General features: G+C 47.9%; 1 protein-coding gene across 4 annotated transcripts in view; it reads left to right on the forward strand.

Annotated features, from left to right (window-relative positions):
- Positions 1 to 21,853, forward strand: part of LOC126530614 (mediator of RNA polymerase II transcription subunit 30-like) — an 88,723-nt gene that overhangs the window by 22,160 nt on the left and 44,710 nt on the right. Inside the window, exons 1-2 of one of the 4 annotated variants that reach the window (XM_072287989.1) lie at positions 2,709 to 2,747; positions 14,717 to 14,771. The exons of 1 other annotated variant lie outside the window; for it this stretch is intronic. Coding sequence is in view for 2 of the 3 variants with exons in the window: in XM_072287988.1 (XP_072144089.1) it covers positions 14,703 to 14,771 (69 nt within the window). In the remaining variant the exon portion in view is untranslated. Of the gene's footprint in view, positions 1 to 2,708; positions 2,748 to 14,687; positions 14,772 to 21,853 lie in introns of those variants that run through there. 2 more of the 4 variants (XM_055070666.2, XM_072287988.1) reach the window with 2 other exon arrangements.

Below are 21,853 nucleotides of genomic sequence, written 5' to 3' on the forward strand. Positions count from 1 at the left end.
AAGATTATCGTTCATATCTTCAACACTGAGGTCCTCTTCCTGAGTTAAAGCCGAATACCTGTTCTGTAGCTTGATCCGGAATTCCTCTATTTTCCCTCTTACCGCTGACTCAATGATCGGCTTCTTATGTATCAGTTTCTTCCGTTCCCTCCTCAAGTCTAGGCTAATTCGAGTTCTTACCATCTATGGTCACTGCAGCGCACCTTGCCGAGCACGTCCCCGTCTTGTATGATGCCAGGGTTAGCGCAGAGTATAAAGTCTATTTCATTTCTAGTCTCGCTATTCGGGCTCCTCCACGTCCACTTTCAGCTATCTCGCTTGCGGAAGAAGGTATTCATTATCCGCATATTATTCTGTTCTTCAAACTCTACTAATAACTCTCCCCTGCTATTCCTAGAGCCTATGCCATATTCCCCCACTTACTTGTCTCCAGCCTGCTTCTTGCCTACCCTGGCATTGAAGTCGCCCATCAGTATAGTGTATTTTGTTTTCACTTTACCCATCGCCGATTCCACGTCTTCATAGAAGCTTTCGACTTGCTGGTCATCATGACTTGATGTAGGCGCCTAGACCTGTACGACCTTCAATTTGTACCTCTAATTAAGTTTCACAACAAGACCTGCCACCCTCTCGTTAATGCTGTAGAATTCCTGTATGTTACCAGCTATATCCTTATTAATCAGGAATCCGACTCCTAGTTCTCGTCTCTCCGCTAAGCCCCGGTAGCGCAGGACGTGCCCGCTTTTTAGCACTGTATATGCTTCTTTTGTCTTCATAACTTCGTTGAGCCCTATTATATCCCATTTACTGCCCTCTAATTCCTCCAATAGCACTGCTAGACTCGCCTCACTAGATAACGTTCTAGCGTTAAACGTTGCCAGGTTCAGATTCCAATGGCAGCCTGTTCGGCCGCCATTGCAACTATGATTTCGGTGCAATTACTCATAATACACGACCAGTGACAGCTGCTCCTGAACAATACATAGGGACAAAGGACAGCGCCATTGGGATTTTTCCCTGGTGGTTGCACATGCAGAAAATGTAAACAAGGCTCTTGAATGACAAAGTTTCATTAAAGCATTTGTCCTCAACTAGTTCATTTCACAGCTTCTACATTTTTCATATGAGCGGCACGCACTGCTTTGCTGGTTTCGAAGTGATATAGTTCTCAAGTTCGTGTGAAATTTTCTTTACTTATTAAGTAATCGAAAAACATGGAAGCATTGATATCAGCTTTTTCTGGCTGAATTTTTGGGACGGACGAGTATATTTCCTTATGAAAAAATTCATATTGTACTTGTCGTGACAGTGCGCAGCGTTCAAGAATTTGTTTGCAGCATATTTGGTAATGGCAATGCAGTTATTATTCATATATTTCATCCTTCTACAAGTTCTATAAGGAGAAGGCCGATCGTGAGCTCCCCCCACCGAACAAAATTTCTGGCTAGCCACTGTGAAGGGGTGCAACTCATTCTGGGTAATGAATGGGCAGGGAAAAAACGGTTATCAATCTTCTTTTTCTTTTTTTGAGGACAGGAAGGAGAAATGAAATAAGCATCTTGTAAATGGCATTTAAAGGGCCCCTCACCAGGTCTGGCCATTTTGAGGTGACAAGCGCAGAACATAAAATGAGCGATAACGATCGTGTCTGCAAAGTATTACATCGCTAGGCGCCGCGGAAAGATCTGAAATTTCAAAAGAACGCCGTTTTTTCTTCTCCTCGCGGCCGCCACGCTCCAAGCCGGAGGATGACGTAGTCGCGTCCCTGCGCCTATGTACTTGAGTCCGCAGTGTGACGTCGCTCATAGTGACACGTGACTTCGAGAATTATTCAAAACACCATCTGTTATTCGTGTGATCTGCTGCTTGAATTGACGAACTGAAGTTAAGAGAAATAATAAAATACGCAAACGGAATGTCTGCGTGTTCTTTTCTTACTTCGCACCGAAGCAAGAGAGATGTACTTCCGCTTCGTCTGCTTGTTCCCACGGTCGTGCGGTTACGTGCGTAGGTACCGAAACTGTGCCACTTTCTACCGTGCTCCAACGCGTGATCATGCTCTGTGATCCGCTTTTTCTGCCTCAGTATTCGTGTAGCACTGAATTATACCGCTAGTCATGTTTCCTTGCGCACATCGCGCAAAATCGTGCGCTACGCGAACGAGACAACAGCTCGCGCGCGACGCCGTCAGCGGAAATGCGCAGCGCAGAAAAAAAAAAACGAGAAAAAAATGAAGGCGGGGTCTGTGACTTATGCGTCACGCGATCCTCGAGGTCAGGCAGGTCATGCATGGGAGAACGCACGGAAGGAATTTCGCTTGCAAAGGCTAGACGGGGCGAGTGAAGAGGGAGCCTCGCTATGCAGTGGAACCCGCCTGCTGAAATCTTTGGTTGCCGGCACTGAAACATTTCTATCTCGGCTATTAATGAGCCGACTTGAAAATTTTTTTCGGCGGAACGCTCCCTAGAGGACACGTAACAACTTCCAACGTATAACCAAAATTTGCTATGGGGCCTGGTGATGGGCCTTTTAATGTGTCTACTATTACACATATGAAGGATCGGATATCTAACTATTACAGAAAAAAGCCTAATGAATATGAAGAAGAATTATATCATGCAATTCTTTTTGCCTCGTGCAGAAAGGTGCAGAGGGCTTCACAAATGCTCCTGTGGCTGTAACCCACTACGGTAACCCCAAAGGAAGGAATTACTGGAGGAGACAAATTCAAGCCAAGTTTTAGAAGGGTTTGTCTAAAAATCTTTTCCTTTGAATAATAAACCGGCGGCATGTCGTAAAAAAGTGTTCAAGAGGTTCACTCTCATTGCATATATGACACAAAGGGGATATATCCAGACCAGCCCTGTGGAGGTAAAAGTTCGGGGAGGGGAGGGGGACTCGTCACCGTAGTCTCGTAATCGTTACTTAAATTTTTCTAATGGAGCAACATTTGTTGTCCCAAGGAAAGTTGAGATGCGCGAAATCATATGCTGACAAAGATGATAGCGCGAAGTTATTTGCAGTAATATATTTGCTGAGTCGCGCCGCAGTGATTAGAGCTGCCGTAAATAAAATGGGCATTATAGGACCATCGTGGGATGCTACTGGTAGTGCATGTACATATTCGTTTAAGGCTGCATTTTTCTGGCCTCGCACCCATACTAAACGAACGAGATGTTAGTGGCTTGGAAGGAGAGAATAAACAGTTTCTAATGAATCTGACAATTTGGATGTGGTTAGTGAAGAACAGACAGACAATCAGTGAAAGTTACGGCTGATTACAGGGATTATGTTAATTTGCGCAGAGCTAAAACAATTGCCAATAATTCCGCCTGAAAGATAGGTATGAAGTCAGGTAGCCGAATGGAAAAAAGATCAATTTATTTATGGTGACACAACGCCCACACCTGCTTTCTTTTCACAGACGGAAGCATCTGTTGCTATCACAGTATTTGTATCCAGATGTGTAAGGTGGTCTTCCAACATACTATTCAGATATTGATAGGGCAAGTATTTTTATTGTTCGGGAAAATGCAATCAAATTCAATTTCGGTGACTGGAACAGAGGAACTTAGTTAGACCACCTCACATAAGTGAACATTTATAGGGTCCAATAGTTTTTGTACGAAAACAACTTGAGGGCAACGTGAGCGATACCATGGATGGTTAAAAAATGAGGTCGATTCATTAATGAAAACATATTGTGACCTCCTCTGTTGCTATACAGATATCCTTAAGAAAGTTCGCACTGTTACAATATGAAATCGCACGAGAAGAGAAGACAGGCGTGCTTCTTGATGTAAGATATTGTTACAAGCACGGGGGAAAGGGGTTTATTTAGGCATGCGATAGCAGGAACAGCAGGCTACGAAAAGCAGGAATGGACGCTGCACAGTCTTCGTTCTCCTCTTCCCTTCTCTTCTTGATCCCCGCGTCCCTTTTACGCGCTTGGACGCAACATACCTCACCTCGCAGACAAAGCCCACTGGGCGAGTCAAATAGCTTGTCGTGGCGTGCATGATTTCAACCTTGCGACATGCGCGACTTGTGTCCTAGCAGAACGTCTATCAGTGTTCGTGAGGCACGCGAGGGTATAGTTCACTTCGCTGATTTTGTCGATGACAACATACGGTCCATCGTAGTTTGCCAGCAGATTTTGGCAAAAACCACGCTTCCTTGTGGGAGTCCAAAGGCAAACGAGATCACCAGGGTGATATGTAACAGGCCGATGTCGTGCGTCGTAGCGGGCTTTGGAGTTTTCTTGAGATGCCAAAGTCCGCAGACGCGCAAGTCTCCGAGCCTCTTCAGCGTGGCATAGCGTATCGGCGACCGTAGGACTGTTGGAGTGGTAAAAAGGGAGGACAGTGTCGAGCGTATACCGGGGCGGCCGAGCATATAGAAGGAAGAAGGGGCTGTAGCCGGTTGTCTCTTGCTTGGCGGTGTTGTAGGCGTAAGTAATAAACAGTAGAACTTCATCCCAATTCTTATGATCGGACGCAACATACATGGAAAGCATATTGGTGATTGTTCGATTAGTGCGCTCAGTGAGGTCGTTCGTTTGCGGATGATACGGTGTCGAGTGCCTGAGGTGCAAGTTACATAAACGCACAAGCTCTTCCACGATATCCGCCGTGCATTGACGTCCCCGGTCGCTTATGATAACAGCAGGCGGTCCATGTCACAGAACAATAACGTGTAGTAAGGAGAGCGACACTTCTGTGGCAGTGGGTGATGATACAGCCGCCGTCTCGCAATAGCGTGTGAAATAGTCGGCGCAGACAATTATACAGCGGTTCTCCTTAGATGACTGACGAAAAGGGCCTAACAGATCAGTTCCAACTTGCCGAAAGGGTGAGCTGGGAGGCGGCACAGGTTGAAGGAGACCGATAGGGTAGTGGTTGGGCGTTTCCTACGTTGGCACTGCATGCAGCTGGCGACATACAACTCAACCGAATGTCGCATCCGGGGCCAGTAAAAGCGTTCTTGAATGCGATAAAGGGTGCGCACAGTGCCTAAGTGACCGGAGGTAGGGTAATCGTGCATAGCCTGAAGGATTGCTGGCCGGAGACGCTCCGGCACCACTAGAAGGAAGCGTGCACCCGTGCTTGAGTAGTTCCTTTTGTACAGGAGCCCGTCACGTAGACAGCAGCTTCTTGTTGCACTTGAATGGGCAGAAGTGAAGAGTGGCTCCAATTTGGTGTCGGTCCGTTGTTCTGCTTTGAACGCATCGAAATCTGGAAAAGTGGATGTCACAAAAGCGACGAGATTATCAAAATCGTCTGCGCCGTTGTCCGTCGTGGTAAGCGGCATACGGGAAAGGCATTCTGCGTCAGCATGTTTTCGGCCACTCTTGTACGAAACAGTGAAGTTATATTCCTGCAACCTCAAAGCCCAGCGCGCGAGGCGACCATAAGGGTCGCGAAGGTTCACGAGCCAGCACAGGGAATTGTGGTCTGTGACGACTAGGAATGGGCATCCGTACAAGTACGAGCGAAATCGCTAAACCGCAAATATTACAGCGAGGTATTCTGGCTCTGTCACCATGTAATTGCGTTCAGGTTTGCTTAATGAACGGCTTGCACAAGCAATCACGTGCTGACGGTAGTCATAGCGTTGGACCAAGACGGCCCCCAGACCAACGCCACTAGCATCTGTGTGGATTTCTGTCGGCGCAGTAGGATTGAAGTGGCGAAGGGTAGGTCGGGTGGTCAGCAGGAACTTCAACTGACGAAATGCAGACTCGCACTCGGGTGTACACTCAAACCGTGCGTCTTTATGTAGCAGATTTGTCAGAGGATAAGCGACGTCAGCAAAACCAGGAATAAATCGTCGAAAGTAAGAGCAAGGACCCAGAAAACTACGAAGTTGATTCACTGACTGCGGTGCACTGAATGCCTCAACAGCTGCCGTCTTGAGGGGATCAGGCCGGATACCGTCTTTGTCAACAAGATGACCCCTCGCAAGGGTTCGACGGTCACCAAAGTTACATTTCTTAGAGTTCAGAACCAGGCCAGCGTTTTTGATGCAGTCGAGGACAATATATCCAGGCCCGTATTGCGCTCATTGAATGTGCGCACGAATATAACAACGTCGTCAAGATAGCACATACAGATGTTCCACTTTAACCCACGCAGAATGTTGTCCATGAACCTTTCAAAGGTTGCTGGAGCGTTGCACAACCCAAATGGCATCACATTGAGTTCGAATAATCCACCCGGGGTTATGAAGGTTGTTTTCTCTTTGTCTTCCGGGTGTATCGGCATTTGCCAATATCCTGAGCGTAGGTGCACTGAAGAAAAATAAGAGGCCGAATGAAGGCAATCAATTGCATCATCAATCCGGGGCAGCCGATAGACAACCTTCTTAGTCACGGCGTTTAATCTTCAATAATCGATGCAATATCTCCAGTTACCATCTTTCTTTCTGACAAGTATAACCGGAGCTGCCCAAGGACTCTAGGACTCTTGTATTATCCTATTTTTCATTATGTCACTCACTTCTTCCCCGATTATCTTGCGCTCGTTAGGCGACACGCGATAAGGCTTTTGCCTGATCGGGCGCGCAGATCCCGTATCGATAGTATGACGTGTTCGCGACTCGGAAATCGAGAACGCTTTGTCCGGCTGCGCAAAGTAAAACACTGACAGATGCTTAGAAAGCGTATCCACCAAGGTATGGCGCTCCCTTGTGCTGAGCGACTTGTTTATCATAGACAGAAACTTTCTGTCTGAGACGTGGCGAAGGTCAGCAGGTTCACACGGCGGGTCTGTTAGTGCGAATACGGAAGAAGACGTGTATTCTGTAAAGTAGGCGAGTTTCAAGCCGTCTGGAAGCAGGACGGGTTCTGCCGAGCAGTTGACCGTCTACAAGCCAGCACGCGCGTTGCCGATGGATACCACACAACGAGGGACAAAAACGTTCTTCTTCACAAAATTTAGATGCATTGGTTCGACGGAGGCATATAAACTGTCTGGAACGTCACCGTGACATACAACCGGCACGCACACAGAGGTGGACGCAGGCACAACAGTATCTGCAGATACACAAAGCTCATCTTGACTGTAAGTCTCCTCTAAGAGCCCGGACGAAACATGGCCATCGACGCAAACTTCCCCCGCGCGACAATCAACGGTCGCGCCACACTGTCGCAAAAAGTCGATGCCGAAAATCACTTCGTGCGTCGATCGGGCAATAACTACAAATTCCGTCGTGAAAACTCTACCAGCCAAGGATACTTCAGCAATGCACACACAAACAGGGCGCAACGACTCGCCGCTCCCTCCACAAAACGTTGCAGCCTGGTCCTACCGAAATACTTTGCGCCGCCCCAACCGACCTTTAAAACCGAGACTCATTACGGATACAGTGGCTCCGGTATCCACTAAAGCAATTGTAGAAACACTATCAACAAGTACATGCACCTTGTTCTTAATCATGGCAACTGCAGGGGGCATTTCTGTAGCTAGCACGTGTCGAGCGACCTCACCCCCGTCGGCCGCGCTATCTAGTTTTCTGGTTGGGAAGGCGAGGCGGAGCAGCGCACTGGCGATGGAGATTGACGTAAACGCGGTGCACGAGAAGATGGCGGTGGCGTCAAACTCCTGTCAGATGCCGGCCAGCGGCTCCGGAAGCTTCTCTGCCAGTAATCGTTGCCAGGAGGGACGCCAGCTGACCAAGAGGTGGTGCACGGCTGTTGAGTTGTCCTCGTAGGAGGTGTGGTCTTTGTTGAAGACCCCAATCGACGATTCCACGTTGTTGGGCGACGATTGCAAAATCTCGCTATGTGGCCCGCGACACCGCTTTGGAAACACACCGGCAGATGCCGTAAATTTCGATGTTCCTCCATGTAGTCACGCATATTGCTGTCGACCGCATAGTGAGCAGGTGGGTCACATCCATCATGGCTAGGCGTCAGCCGCCGGGAGGCGTGCGTGCGGCGAGAGTGTTTCTCGTAGTCATGATCTTGGCAGCTCATAGTCCCTCTCGCTTGCGGGGTGGACCTATTCTCAACGGTCGCTGAGTGAACCGTCGATTGCCATGCGGTCGAAACGGCCGTGTTTCTCATCTCGTGTGGTGAGTACGCACCAGTGATGCCAGGTGTGCAACGGTACATCTCTTCCCGATGGAGCAACTCTTCGCGAACAATCTGCCGTATTGTTGATGGAAGGTCGACACACGAGCTCGCTTCTACACTTGCCACCGTTGTGACATTAGCCAGGTGACCAAACTTCGGTATTATCCGTCGCATCTTCAGCGTCTCAAAGGTCCTGCAGTGGCGAATGACGTCAGACACGGAATCCAAGCTTTCCTTGCTGATCAAAAAATTGTAGACGTCTTCGGCTACTCCTTTCAACAAATGTCGAACTTTGCCATCTTCAGACATTTGAGAGTTGATTATTTTACACAGTTTCAGCACTTCTTCAATATAAATCGTACAGGTCTCGCCGGAAATCTGAGCTCTTTGCGAAAGCGTCTGTTCAGCGCGTTTCTTTTTTGCACTAGAGTCTCCAGAACACGCTCTGAGCTCCTCGACGAAAAGCTCCAATGAAGTGAGCGTGTCGTCGTGATTCTCATACCAGACGAGCGCTGTGTCGGTAAGGGAAAAAACAACATTGGACAACTGTGCGGTCGAGTTCCAACCGTTAGACCTTCTCACCCTTCGGTAGTTCGCGAGCCACTCGTCGACATATTCTCCGGCTTTTCCTCCGAAAGTGAGTGGCACCCGGTAGTATTGCCACGGAACACCAGGTGCTGGCCTTGAAGCCGCGTCAGATCCATCGGGAATCTGGCAGGCGTATTCAGGCATGTCAGATGATGGTGGCAGAAGTCCGACAAGTCGACGGCTTCGGCGATGTTGTAGCAGCGTAGGCTCCGTGGTTACGAGGTGTACCTCGCACGGAACACCAGGTGCTGGCCTTGAAGCCGCGTCAGATCCATCGGGAATCTGGCAGGCGTATTCAGGCATGTCAGATGATGGTGGCAGAAGTCCGACAAGTCGACGGCTTCGGCGAAGTTGTAGCAGCGTAGGCTCCGTGGTTACGAGGTGTACCTCGCACCGTTCACCAGTTTCTTACAAGCACGGGGAAAAGGGGTTAATTTAGGCGTGCGAGAGCAGGAACAGCAGGCTACCAACAGCAGGAATGGCCGCTGCACAGTCTTCGCTCTCCTCTTCCCTTCTCTTCTTGACCCCCGCGTCCCTTTTACGCGCTTGGACGCAACAATATCATTAGGGACAAATTTAGGAAGCCCAAGGCATAAACGTAATGCCTCTCGTTCAAATAGAACCAGAGGGCGAATGTTGAATGCAGGTCCGCCAGAAAACAAAACGCATCCGAACTGTATTATTGGGCGAAGATGCATGCAATATATCTTAATGAGGGCATGCCGACGCAATCCTGATCAATTGTAGCTAAGTCTACGCAGCGTTCCTACTGCGTGTGCTCCCTTCGTGGCAATATGCTCTATATATAGACTCCAATTAGGCTATTCGGTGTAAAGTACACCTAAGTATTTAAGTGAACTCACCTGCAGTATACTCTATTGTCAATAAGGAATGGAAATTTGCACAGGAACAGTTTGAGCGAAAATTAGGATGGCGCGTTTTTCTGATATTAAGAGAGAGGTTAGTGCCATCAAGTGACAATTCTAGGCTAATCATATAGGACTGTAGAGTTTGGTACAAAGCCTACAAATTTACCGATTCAGCAACAAATGCGATGTCGTCGGCGTATACGTACACATGCACTTCCTGCTGTAAAGGACAACAGTACTCAGTAGAACATTAAACAGCAATGGCGATAGGACTGACCCTTGTGGTAGACGTCTTGACTGTTTATACGTTAATGAAGACAATCCGCGTTGAAAGCAGTAAAATTCCCTGTTCATGAAAATTCATAAACCCACGCGACAAAATAATTTGGCCGAGCTGCATTCTGGAACGCGTTTATTAGGCTCACATGCTCTACACTGTAATACGCTTTAGTGATATCCAAAGTGGCTAAGACTGCGAACTTTTTTCTGACATCGAGAAAGTATTCGTAGGTCAACATGGGCACATCACATCGAGAACCCACGTCTGAAGCCATATTGGCATGGGTTCAGGCACGTACCCAAGGGGGGGCCCGGGCCCCCCCCCCCCCCCCCCCGAAATCAAGTGGCAATCACGCCGCCGGAAGTGGAGAACAATTACTTGTTTTGAATGACGCTTCTACAGTTATCGGTCGAACCGCCTCACGTAGCCACTTCTCTGCTGTGTTTATGTGGGTACTGCGCTCACCTTTCGCGGTGAGCGCAGTACGTCTAGAATGGCAGAGTCCTTCGCTCTACGCGGTTGTATGGGACTGGCGGCCGCACAGCGTTACGCAACTCGCGGAACTGTCAAAACTAATCAACAAGGCGAAAATAACTGATATTCGAAACTATAACATGAGAAAGACTGAAGAAGCCGTAAAAAATGAACGCAGCCTGAAATCAGTAAAAAAGAAACCTGGCATAGGACAAACCATGATGTATGCACTAGAAGATAAGAAGGATAATATCATCAGCAATCTCGAAGATATAGTAAAGCAGCGGGAAAATTCTAAGCTGACCTGTATACAGTACCCAGAGGAGTCACGATACCTCACTTAGAAACAGTAATGAACAGGATACAGAAACTCTCCTATAACTAGCAATGAGGTCAGAAGGGCCCTGCAAGACATGAAACGATGAAGAGCGGGAGAAGAAGGTGGAATAACAGTCGATTTAATCAAAGATGGAGGAGGTATAATGCTTGAAAAGCTGGCGGCTCTTTATACGAAGTGTCTATCGACTGCAAGGGTCCCAGAAAACTGAAAGAATGCAGACATTATACTAATCCACAAAAAAGGAGACGTTAAAGAATTGAAAAATTATGGTACCATTAGCTTACTCCCAGTATAATATAAAATATTTACCAAAATAATCTCCAAACACTGGACTTTAGTCAACCAAGGGAACAGGCTGGCTTCAGGAAGGGATACTCTACAATGGTTCACATCCATGTCATCAATCAGGTTATCGCGAAATCTCCAGAGTACAATAAGCCTCTCTATGAGGCTTATATAGATTACGAAAAGGCATTTGATTCAGTAGAGATACCAGCAATCGTAGAGGCACTACGTAATCAAGGAGTACGGAACGCTTACGTGAAAAGCTTGGAAAATATTGCTGCATGCGTGTGGTATTTGTTTGTTTGAACGAGGCGCGTAGACGCCATCACTCCAGAAAATAGGAGGAAGAATGAACTGGGCTCGCGCTGTGAATCTAACCGGTCAGAGCTGCAACGGTTGTTGTAAATATAATCTGTAAATAGTTCCTCGTCTTACTGACTCGTCCTTCGCGTAAGAATATCTACAGATGTTCTACAGCTACCTTAATTCTACACAAGAAAAGCAGGGAGATACCTATAGAGAAAGGGGTCAGACAGGGAGACACAATTTCTCCAAAGCTATTCACTGCGTGCTTAGAAGAATTCAAGCTATTAAACTGGGAAGGCTTAGGAGTAAAGATCGACGGCAAATATCTCAGCAACCTTCGGTTTGCCGATGACATTGTTCTATTCAACAACAATGCAGACGGGTTACAACAAATGATTGGAGACCTTAACAGAGAGAGTGTAAGAGTGGGGTTGAATATAAATATGCAGAAGTTGAAGATAATGATAAATAGCCGGGCAAAGGAACAACAGATCAGGATCGCCAGTCGGCCACTACAGACTGTGAAGGAGTACGTTTACCTAGGTCAATTAATCACAGGGAACCCTGATCATGAGAAGGAAATTCACAGAAGAATAAAAATAGGTTGGATCGCATACGGCAGACATTGCCAGCTCCTGACAGGAAGCTTACCATTACTATTGAAAAGTAAGGTGTGCAATCAGTGCATTTTGCCAGTGCTGACATATGGGGCAGAGACTTGAGAGCAAGTTAAGGACCGCGCAAAGAGCGATCGAACGAAGATTTCTAGGCATAACGTTAAGAGAGAAAGAGAGCGGTTTGGATCAGAGAGCGAACGGGTATAGGCAATATTCTAATTGATATCAAGAGGAAAAAATGTAGCTGGGCAGGTCATGTAATGCGCCGGTTAGATAACCGTTGGACCATTAGGGTTACAGAATGGGTACCAAGAGAAGGGAAACGCAATCGAGGACGACAAAACACTAGGGGGAGCGATGAAATAAGGAAATTCGCGGGCGCTAGTTGGAATCGGTTGGAGCATGACAGGGGTAATTGAAGATCGCAGAGAGAGGCCTTCGTCCTGCAGTGGACATAAAACAGGCTGATGATGATGATGATGATGATGATGATGATGATGATGATGATGATGTAGGTGGTGCCCCCCCCCCCCCGAAATGATATCCTGGGTACGTGCCTGCATGGGTTCAATATCATCTCTATCAGCCAAATATCTATGCGGTCGTGTCAGATTCTTTCGATGAGTTTTACTATAGGTTAGATGTAAAAGACATTGTTATCTAAACCGCAACCGCCACCTTGCGTTTTTATTTCGATGAGATTTACTAGGTTAAATGTAAGAGATATTGTCCTCATGTTATCTATGACGTAACTGGCACCTTGCTTCTTTAATTACGTGAATATATTTGCAAGTCTCCACTCCGGAGGAGTCCACGAATTTTTATTAGAATTGTTTATCATGGTAAGTAATGCGTGAGGCATATCCTAAATAATGTTTTAATATTACCGTAATAATCCCATCGGGGGCTGACGCTGAATTAGGCAGCTGGCTGGACCCAACCAGATCGACGACACAAGCGATTACACAAATGGGACCAAGAAATGAAATTTCGTATGCCTCACAAGCTCAAAAGAAGCCACACGATCATGGTGCACCGGATCCGCCTTGGTGTCGCATTCACCAACCGGTATAGACATATGATACGTGCCAGTGATACTAGCCCAAACTGTGAATGCTGTGAGGTGCCAGAAACACTTGAACATATAGTTTGTGTGCGTCCCGCCTACACGCAAGAACGGCAGCAACTTGTCTCTTCCATTGCAAAGATCCACGAGAGACCGCTATCGGACGAGTTTCTTTTAGGTCCTTGGCCTAATGCAAACAGCGCAGCCCTGGTAACAAGAGCCGCTATAGCTTTTCTCCAAGCCACTGGGCTGGACGCATGGCTTTAGAGAGGCCACAACTCTGTGAATTTGTATTACGCATCTCTTCCTTATACCATCATCATTCATCAGCTCTTTCCCTCCCCGTCCCTCTTCCCCAGTGTAGAGTAGCAGGCCAGAGCAAGTTATAGCTCAGGCCGACCTCTCTGCCTTTCTGTAAATAAATTTCTCTCTCTCTCTCTCTCTCATCTCCAAAAATATAACTTCTTCGAAGTCCTCACCATGAGTAGGAGACGCAGGGTGATAGGGCGAAATTGATTTAAAGCGGCATCCTACACTTTTAGCAATTTATCTTCTAGCGATTTGGCGAATTTTCAGGGTGTTGGAATCACAGAGTCGGCATTTATTTGTGCCGGAATGACCTTTTTATTTCTCAGAAATCGAGAGTGCTTTTCTGTTGGTGGCCTTTGAAAGAAAGTCGAAGGGCTTACAATCAAAGCTGTCTTTCGCATTTGCAACTGTTCTTTTAAGTGTTGCTGCAGCGAACTCATAGTCTCTCCAATTGCTAGGACACGGGTTATGAAGCAATTATTGCCAGGGTGCTTTTCTCATTCTGTAATCGCGTGAGCAGTCGGCGATCCATCAAGGGTTTGAAGCCCCTCTCTTAGTGGAGTTCACATTGAACTGAGACTTCACTACGGAATCTGTTAAAACAAAATAAATTCAGGACCTTTTCCTTTTCACTTTCCGATTGCTTATTAAATAAAGTCATATGCAAGGCCTTTTTGAATGTGCTGAAGTTAACAAAAGTATTGTAATGCATAGTTATTTGAGTTAACAGACATACGAGCTCAAAAAGTATAGAAAGTTGGTGACTGCTTGCGCCCGAGTGTATAGCAGACCATGTGGAGACAGACAAATTAGAACTAGAGATAGGGAGGTCTGTCGCGGAAAGTGATTGACTACAAAAAAAAATGTGGGCGTTCTTGCGTTAATGCATGATAAATTACTGTCGGCAGCCCAATCCCACAAGAGTTTACCACCCGAATCGGTCTTCAAACCCCACGAAGTATGATGGGAGTCAGTCTCCGGCAAAAATGATTTTCTTTTCTACAGGACGTAATTATTTACTCTACAACACTAATATTCGGAATGCCTCCGGGGAAATAAACGTTAACTACTGTTAGTGGGATGTGGCCATGAATAGAAATGTCTATAGCCAGAATTTCCCTTTCTGAATTCATAAGCTGGTACGCCATTTTAGTCCGGTGCGCAATTTTTGAACAGATAATGATGGCTGAGACGCCACCACAAGAGGGACGGTCTAAACGAAATGTACGGCAATTTTTATTTGACATGTCTTTTCTGCTGATAACCAGGTTCCTTGCAATGCAATGATGATATCAGGGTAGTGTTGGGTACAGAAGTGATGTAAGTCAAAAGCAGCCGAATAAATGGAACGGCAATTCGACTGCAATATTTTAGCGTACCTATGTTGAGCTAAGACCGGCAGCAGAAACTGCCTTGTCTAGGATGCTATCTCAAAAAGTATTTTTGCTAAATGTTCTCTTTCTTGCATTTTTTTTTTTTTTTTGCCTTGATGTTATGTATCATTGCAGGTCCCTGCGCTACAGGAGATGCACGGGGTTTAAGAGCACGGAAGTCAAGCTCGAGGTGCGTTTCTTGGGAGCCACAATCTGAGCTACAATCGGATTCCTGTCCTCCAAGATTCACAAGAGGGGTCTCGTTAGGGCGAATGTTAGAGAGGGCTTGGATGACCCCAATCGCCATCAGCTCAAGTGGCGAAGACAGTGTATAAAACTGGATCAACAGAGATGACGACATTGGTAGTGCGCGAAACGCTGGCGATGCCCTTGCGCGCAGTTGAGTACTACGGCTTTATTTCATCATATTTCATGCACGCAGCGCTGCTTAGCCAGCCGTTGACAGCACTCTGGCACTACTTCCCACAATGCAAAGTGTTATGCGTGTAGATTGTTTGATGCAGCTCTTGTATCTGTACTCAACAAAGCTACGATGTTCTTGGGCTGCCGCGCGTTCCCACCCATACCCAGGAATTTTGGACATGCATTTAGTTTCTTTTTTCGCCACCACGTGGCGTATCGGCCTTAATGATTTGAAATTCCAGCCATGACATATGCCATGACGCACAACTAAAGAAAATATAATAAAAAGAAGCACACGCTGAGACTGTTGCTTCACCTCGGCACTTGGAAACGAGCGCGCTTATGTATCAGCCTTATCTTGAAGACAGCTTGCTCCACTTGCAATGAATCGACGATTTTGCTAGACACCTTGCCAGACAGCTCGTCGGCATTCCGGGTGAGATGTCAGGCGGAGATAACGGTTCCCGCAAACCTTCCGTTGGGTTTCCTTCATTGTTTTTTCTTATTATTTGTGCACGACTGTAAAGGGGAAGGAGTGACCCCTGTCGGTAAGAAGTTGACGAGGAGCACCGTGGTGAACAATGACGTTGCGCAACAGGAAGTAGGCTACGTCTGTTCGAAGGGCTCTGGTGAACGCGAACCAAGTTGTATAATCTACTGCGACGGTAATCCAGTTGTTGCATCAATCAGATGTGAGGAAAAGTGCCAAGAGGTCTACACCAACGTGATAGGAGGGTTCGGCAGGAACGCCAAGAGGTAGGAGTAAACCAGCAGTGAGCACAGGTGGCTTCTTCTGGCGTTGACATAACTCACAAGAAGCGACGTAGTGGCGGACAGATCGGTACAGACCAGGCCGAAAGAATCGGCGCCAGAAACGGTCGTACGTACTGATTCCCCGAGGTGACCAAAAGTTGGTAGATCGTGCAGCTTGGACAGAATAGTGGTGCGAACATGCTGGGGAATAACCAGTACCATCTCAAATCCACTGGGGTACGTGCTACGCCGATATAAAGTGTCGTCCTTGAGCAGGAACATGCCAAGAGAAGGATGACATGACCTAGATGTGAACTTTTTCATGACACCGCGTATGCTTGGATCTCGGCACTGTTCGGTAGCGAGGTCAGCTAAGTAGATAGCGATAATACAGAGCAGAAGAATAGGTCGCAGGAACATCATCTGGGTGGTGGTACAAGCAGTCGGCATCTTGGTATAAACGGTCGGACTTGTAAGCAACTGTGTACGAGTATTCCTGTAGGCGTAGCGCTCAGTGACCTAGGCGATCGGTAGTGTCTTTGAGGGACGAAAGCCAGCAGAGCGCATGCTGGTCTGTGGTGAATGTAAAGGGCCGACCACGTAGGTAAGGGCGAGATTTCGCCACTGCCCAGAGAAGTGCAATGCACTCACGTTCATTATTGGAATGATACCGCTCAGCTAGAGAAAGCAGACGTCTGGCTTAGGCAATGACGCGGTCGTGGCGTCGTTGACGTTAGCAAAAAATGCCGCCGATTCCATCACCACTGACATCAGTGCGGACTTCTGTTAGAGCAGTATGGTCGAAGTGCGGAAGAAGGAATGGAGATGTTAGGAGAGAGATAAGCTTCGAGAAGGCAGTTGCTTGTTCAGGTCCCCAAGAAAATGAAGCGTCTGCCTTCAGAAAGGCAGAGGGCGGGTGACCTCCGCAAAATTGTGCATGAAGCGGCGGAAGTACGAGAACAGGCTCACGAAGCTCCAGACGTCTTTAGCACATGTTGGCACGGAAAACTTCTGTACGGCACGAGCTTTGCCCGGGTCTGGGCACACACCAGATGAATCAACAAGATGAACGAGGACAGTAATTTAGCGGCGTCCGAAGTGACATTAAGACAAATTAAGTTGAAGGCCAGAATTGGGAAAAGCAGAAAGAATGAGCGAGAGGCACTCCGTGTGCGCGGCAAATGTAGGAGCAAAAACTACGGCGTCATCTAAGTAACAAATACAGATGAACCACTTGAGGTCATGAAGGAGTGTGTCCATCATGCATTCAAAAATAGATGGAGCATTACATAAGCCGAATTATATAAATTTGAACTTGTATAATCCATCGGGTGTTATAAAGGCGGTTTTCTCTAGGTCCATGTCGTCGACGCAATCTGTTAGTAACCGGAACCAAGGCAGATGGAAGAAAAGTACTTCGCACCGTGGAGGCAGTCGAGGGCGTCATCAACGCGTGGTAGAGAATAAACGTATTTCTTGGTGATCTTGTTGAGGCGCCGGTAATCCACGCAGAAGCACCAGCTGGCGTCCTTTTTAACTAGAACGACCAGGGACGCCCAAGGACTGGATGATGGTTCAACGATTCATCGAGAGAAAATCTTCTCAACCTTCGTTTGAATGACTCGTCGTTCGTTCAGGAACCGACAGTATGGTCGCCTGTGAATAGGATGTGCGTCACCCATGTCCGTAGAGTATGTCGTGAGAGAGGTCTGGCCTAAAGGGCCAACCATGTCAAAAATGTCGCTGAACGCGTAGAGAAGCTGGCATAAGTAATTGGCGTGGTGAGGCGGAAGTTCGGGAGCAATAACGCTTGCGAGCTGAGGAAGGAGAGCCGGCAAAGAAGAAGAGTCAGCGGGAGATGACGTAATATAAGCAGCCGAGGCTGAAAACAGGCAAAGTTTGGAGGAATAAAACACCGTACTTAAGGATATGCCTTGTGGTAGGACGTGGTCGCTGATTCCGAAGTTGACGAGATGAAGGCTGGAAGAGTTGTTGGTGATACTGACGATGGTTTGCGGAAAGGCAACGTGATGAGCAAGGAGAACTTCCGCAAGCGGAGACACAACACAGTCACCATCAGGCACAGGTGGAGCTGTATAAAGCAGGACGCTGGTCATGGCTTGTGGGGCGAGTCGAATGTGCTCAGCGGAGAAGAGCCTGCTGGGGACTTCCTCAGGAGGGTCAGGACAAAGTAAATCAAGAAGTCCAGCGGAGCAGTAGATAAGGGCGGAGTGAGCGGATATGAAATCAAGGCCTAGAATAAAGTCATGGGGACACTCTTAAAGAACAGTAAACAAAACAGATGTTTGGTGGCCAGAGACACCAACACGAGTGGCACACATTCCTATTGACACGTGTACTTATCTTTATCGGGCAACCACGTTTCGCCGCTTAACAACTGTAATCGCACAGCGAGGGACGCGCCTGCATGTATCCGACGTTTCTGGAAAGTTATCGACGCTTCTATCCGCGTGTCTGTTGTCGCCGAACCTTGTGTTATCAGATTTCATCGCGTGACACGAATGGTGTAGAACTTTGTGGAAGACACGCGGGTCCCATCAGTTAATCTGGAACATTCGACGACTGATCTATAAAAGCCGACGCGCTTGACCCGCTAATCAGTTTTCCGACGATCGCCGACCGTGTTCGCCGCTATCGTTGTGCTATAAGTGTAGCCTGTTTTTGTGGGCACAGGTTCGCCCAATAAAAGCTAGTTTTGTATTCCACCGTATTGCTTCTTTCTTCACCGTCACTACCACGTGACACTATTGTGGCCAGTGTTCTTCCGCTAGCGACTCGCACAGGACAGGATGCCGGAGGGGTCAGGACGTAAGTGAGCTATCTACGAAGCTGGTCGCTCATCAGATAGATGGGCGCGCCTGTAGGAAGCAGAACAGCGACAAGGACACCATCTACGTCAGATCAAGTAAATTTCTTTCGTAGGTAAGGTCATTAGCGCAATTGCAATGCCGGTCGTTCTAGCAGCGTCACCTCTCGAAGCTGCACCCGGCAGTTTCCCATAGAGTGCAGGTAGATGGGGGACGCAGAACAGCAAATATTGGGTGAACGAGACAGGGGTCGTCGTGGTGAGGATGAACGACTCTGCCGTGTAGATGAGGACGCCTGCGTAGAATTGTATGGCTCTGTGGAATCTTACGGTTATAGACAAGTACCTGGCAAGTGGCGGTGAAGTTGGAGCGCAGACTGATATTGGCATGACGTCCTCATACTGCAGCAGTGGCGGGAAATGTGGCCAACGCGCCGGCACTTGATACATATCGACCGGTCATCGGACGTTCGCCATTCCGCAGGGTTGCAAAAAGGCCGACAGGGCTATGGCCTCGCGAAGAAGAGATCGTAGGTTAATGTAGGTGTCCGCTCGGTATACGCAATAGAGAGACTGAATTCCAAGGTTCGCCAACTCGTCGCGCCCAACAGACTGCTCAAGGGAAATCGTCGGTCGAGAATAGTTCGAAGATATTTGTAAGCCAACCGGTGCCGCGGCTCCGATCATCGGGCAAACGATATGGACGAGGCTGTCAGGCGTTGACGGCTGATGCGCGGAGCGAAAGTCCTCGCACGAAGACGTAGCAGCCGTATTTCGAAGACGCATGAGCTGGTATGCGATGCGACGACTTTTTGCTTTTTCGATGCGTCGACATTGATTAATGACGTCGGCTATGGTGTAAGATATCTTATGTACGAAAAGATGACAAGCATCGTCTGCTGTGCCCTTCAGTACGTGGTTCACTTTGTCTTCTTCTGACATGCTCTCGTCAACCTTGCGGCAAAGCGCCAGAACTTCCTGAATGTATGCCACATATACGGTCGACGCCTCTACGCGTGACCCAAGTTCCCTTTGCGTAGCTCGCTGACGACCAACAGATTTCCCGAACAACTCGTGGAGATTTTACTTACATCGCTCCCAGCTTATTAGTTATTCCTTGTGGTTTCGAAACCAGAGCCATGGAATTCCTTTCAGGTAGAAAATTATGTAGCCAGCATAACACTTTTGTACCACGTGTTGCGGGCGCTGATGCTTTTGTACATTTGGAGCCGCTCATCGACATCGAGATTTTACGTCCCGGAAAACGTTCCTGGGTCGCGGGACTGCGACGAGATGAATGTCGGTTTTGCAACCCCTTCTAACAATATATGCGCTTGTGGCACTTAGTAGGAACATCGGTGGGGCGTTAAAACAGTGTTTTGGTCAGGGATCGGCGGTGAAGTCACATTTCACTTCAGAAGCAAATTGTTTTCCACCCTCCCGGCACAGTAAAAATTAGGGCTATATTTTTTAACCTTCACTTCGTGCAGGCTCTTGTAGACGAGTGTAGTGCCGGGCAGAGGTTATGGCGTGGTGTGCTGCACTTGGCTCGCTGGGCTGTAGCCAATCACAGCAGACTGTGCGTTGTCTTCTGCACCAGCAGATGAAAAGCACCTGACTTCGCACTTGCCGGCTGCATATTTTAGCGTTAGCGGCGACAACACCCAAGGGAGTGTCGCATCGAGCTTTACTTGTAGCCGCTTGCCATCGCCCCCTTGCAGGAGCAGGGATCGCCGTCACGCATGCTGGTATCGGGGACTCACGACGACGCGGACGACCAGCATTACCCGCATCACGCTACCCTGAAACTAAACTCCAGTGTACGATCTTTCTTTCGTGAACAAATCTAGACAAACTGCAGCTGAATACATCGCGAATGCGCAGTGCACGAAGTCAGCGCGCAGACTAAAACAGCTTGCACCATCCAAGAGTAAGATAATTTTACCTTCTTGGAAGATTAGCTCACCTCCCTCTGTGACAGATGGTCACGCAAGCACTTCGCTACCGTCTTTGCAGTGAGTATGCACTATCGTTGCTATATCACTAATATTATTTGACCTCCGCTGCCTGCATTCATCGAAAGCGCAGTGTAGAAAGTGTAGTTTTCATGCTACACTAAAACTATAAAAAATGACTTTGTGTAGGTAGGCGGAGCTAAACTATTCTATGCCAAGTAAAAAATGGCGACTTCCTACACTAACTACACTCTTGTAACCAGTGTAGGTAAAAACATAGCCCTACTGACTTCAAAAGCACGAAATTCAAACTGTAAGGTGATTTATTAGAGCCGGCGTTGGAACTGTAATGCAGAGCAAGTGTGATTCACTCTGCACGCAGCAGCGTCTTGACAGGCAGCAGGGAGGGAAAGGGAGTGTATATGCGGGTGCATGTCTTGAGTGTGCATGCGCGTTACTTGAGTTTGTGTATTCGCCCGTGCTTGTGTCTCCGTATATGAATCTGCGTGCGCACGAGCGCGTTTATGCGTCTGCGAGCGTACGCGCGTTTGTGTATGCGTGCATTCCCGTGTGCGTGCGCACATTTTTCTTCGTGTGTACATGCTTGGGGCGCGTGTAAGTGTGCAAGAGTGCCTGTTATCTGTGCGTCTGTATGCTTGAGGGAGACAGAGAAGGAGTGGTGAATATCTGTTTGCGTGTATATGTGTGTGCGAAGCTAGCTTCGCGCGGCTCGTCGCACCACAAATTGTGGCGGAAAATCTCAGCAATGGCGGCTCAGCGCAACGTCACGCATCGTCAAAATGACTTTTACGAAACAGCGCTTCCTGTGACGCTCCTCACGCGATATTCCTTCAGCCAGTCAGCAAGCTGGTATGGCGCATGTCTTGGATCACCGCCACATATTCGCGAAATTGCAGATGCATTGCACTGGCTTCTGTACGCTGCCGCTCACTTTCTTTTTGAAGCGCTAACGTTGCAATATAGCTGCCAAGGACCAAAAAATGTATTAGTCGATAAAATTTGCAGCTCAACCTCACGTTTCGTCATGTTCATGAAAACGCGAAATTACATTTTGCTAAATTTACGTTTCCCAGCGCAAATTTTAAGGCACGTGAGCTCTCCACAGCCAATCAGAGAGTCATCATGGTGGATAATGGCGGCCGTGCAGCCGCCATGCGTGTCGAGAATAGCGCCCCTGTATGGTGTACTGGAATAGGGTAGTGTGTCGTCCGGCGGCGAAAACGGGGGTCTTTTTGCGATGACGGCCGGGAGTGCTGGAGCACGCCGGTCTACTGCAGCGCCATCTGTCGCTGC

Source organism: Dermacentor andersoni, chromosome 4 (assembly GCF_023375885.2).
Source record: "Dermacentor andersoni chromosome 4, qqDerAnde1_hic_scaffold, whole genome shotgun sequence".
Classification (NCBI taxonomy): domain Eukaryota; kingdom Metazoa; phylum Arthropoda; class Arachnida; order Ixodida; family Ixodidae; genus Dermacentor; species Dermacentor andersoni.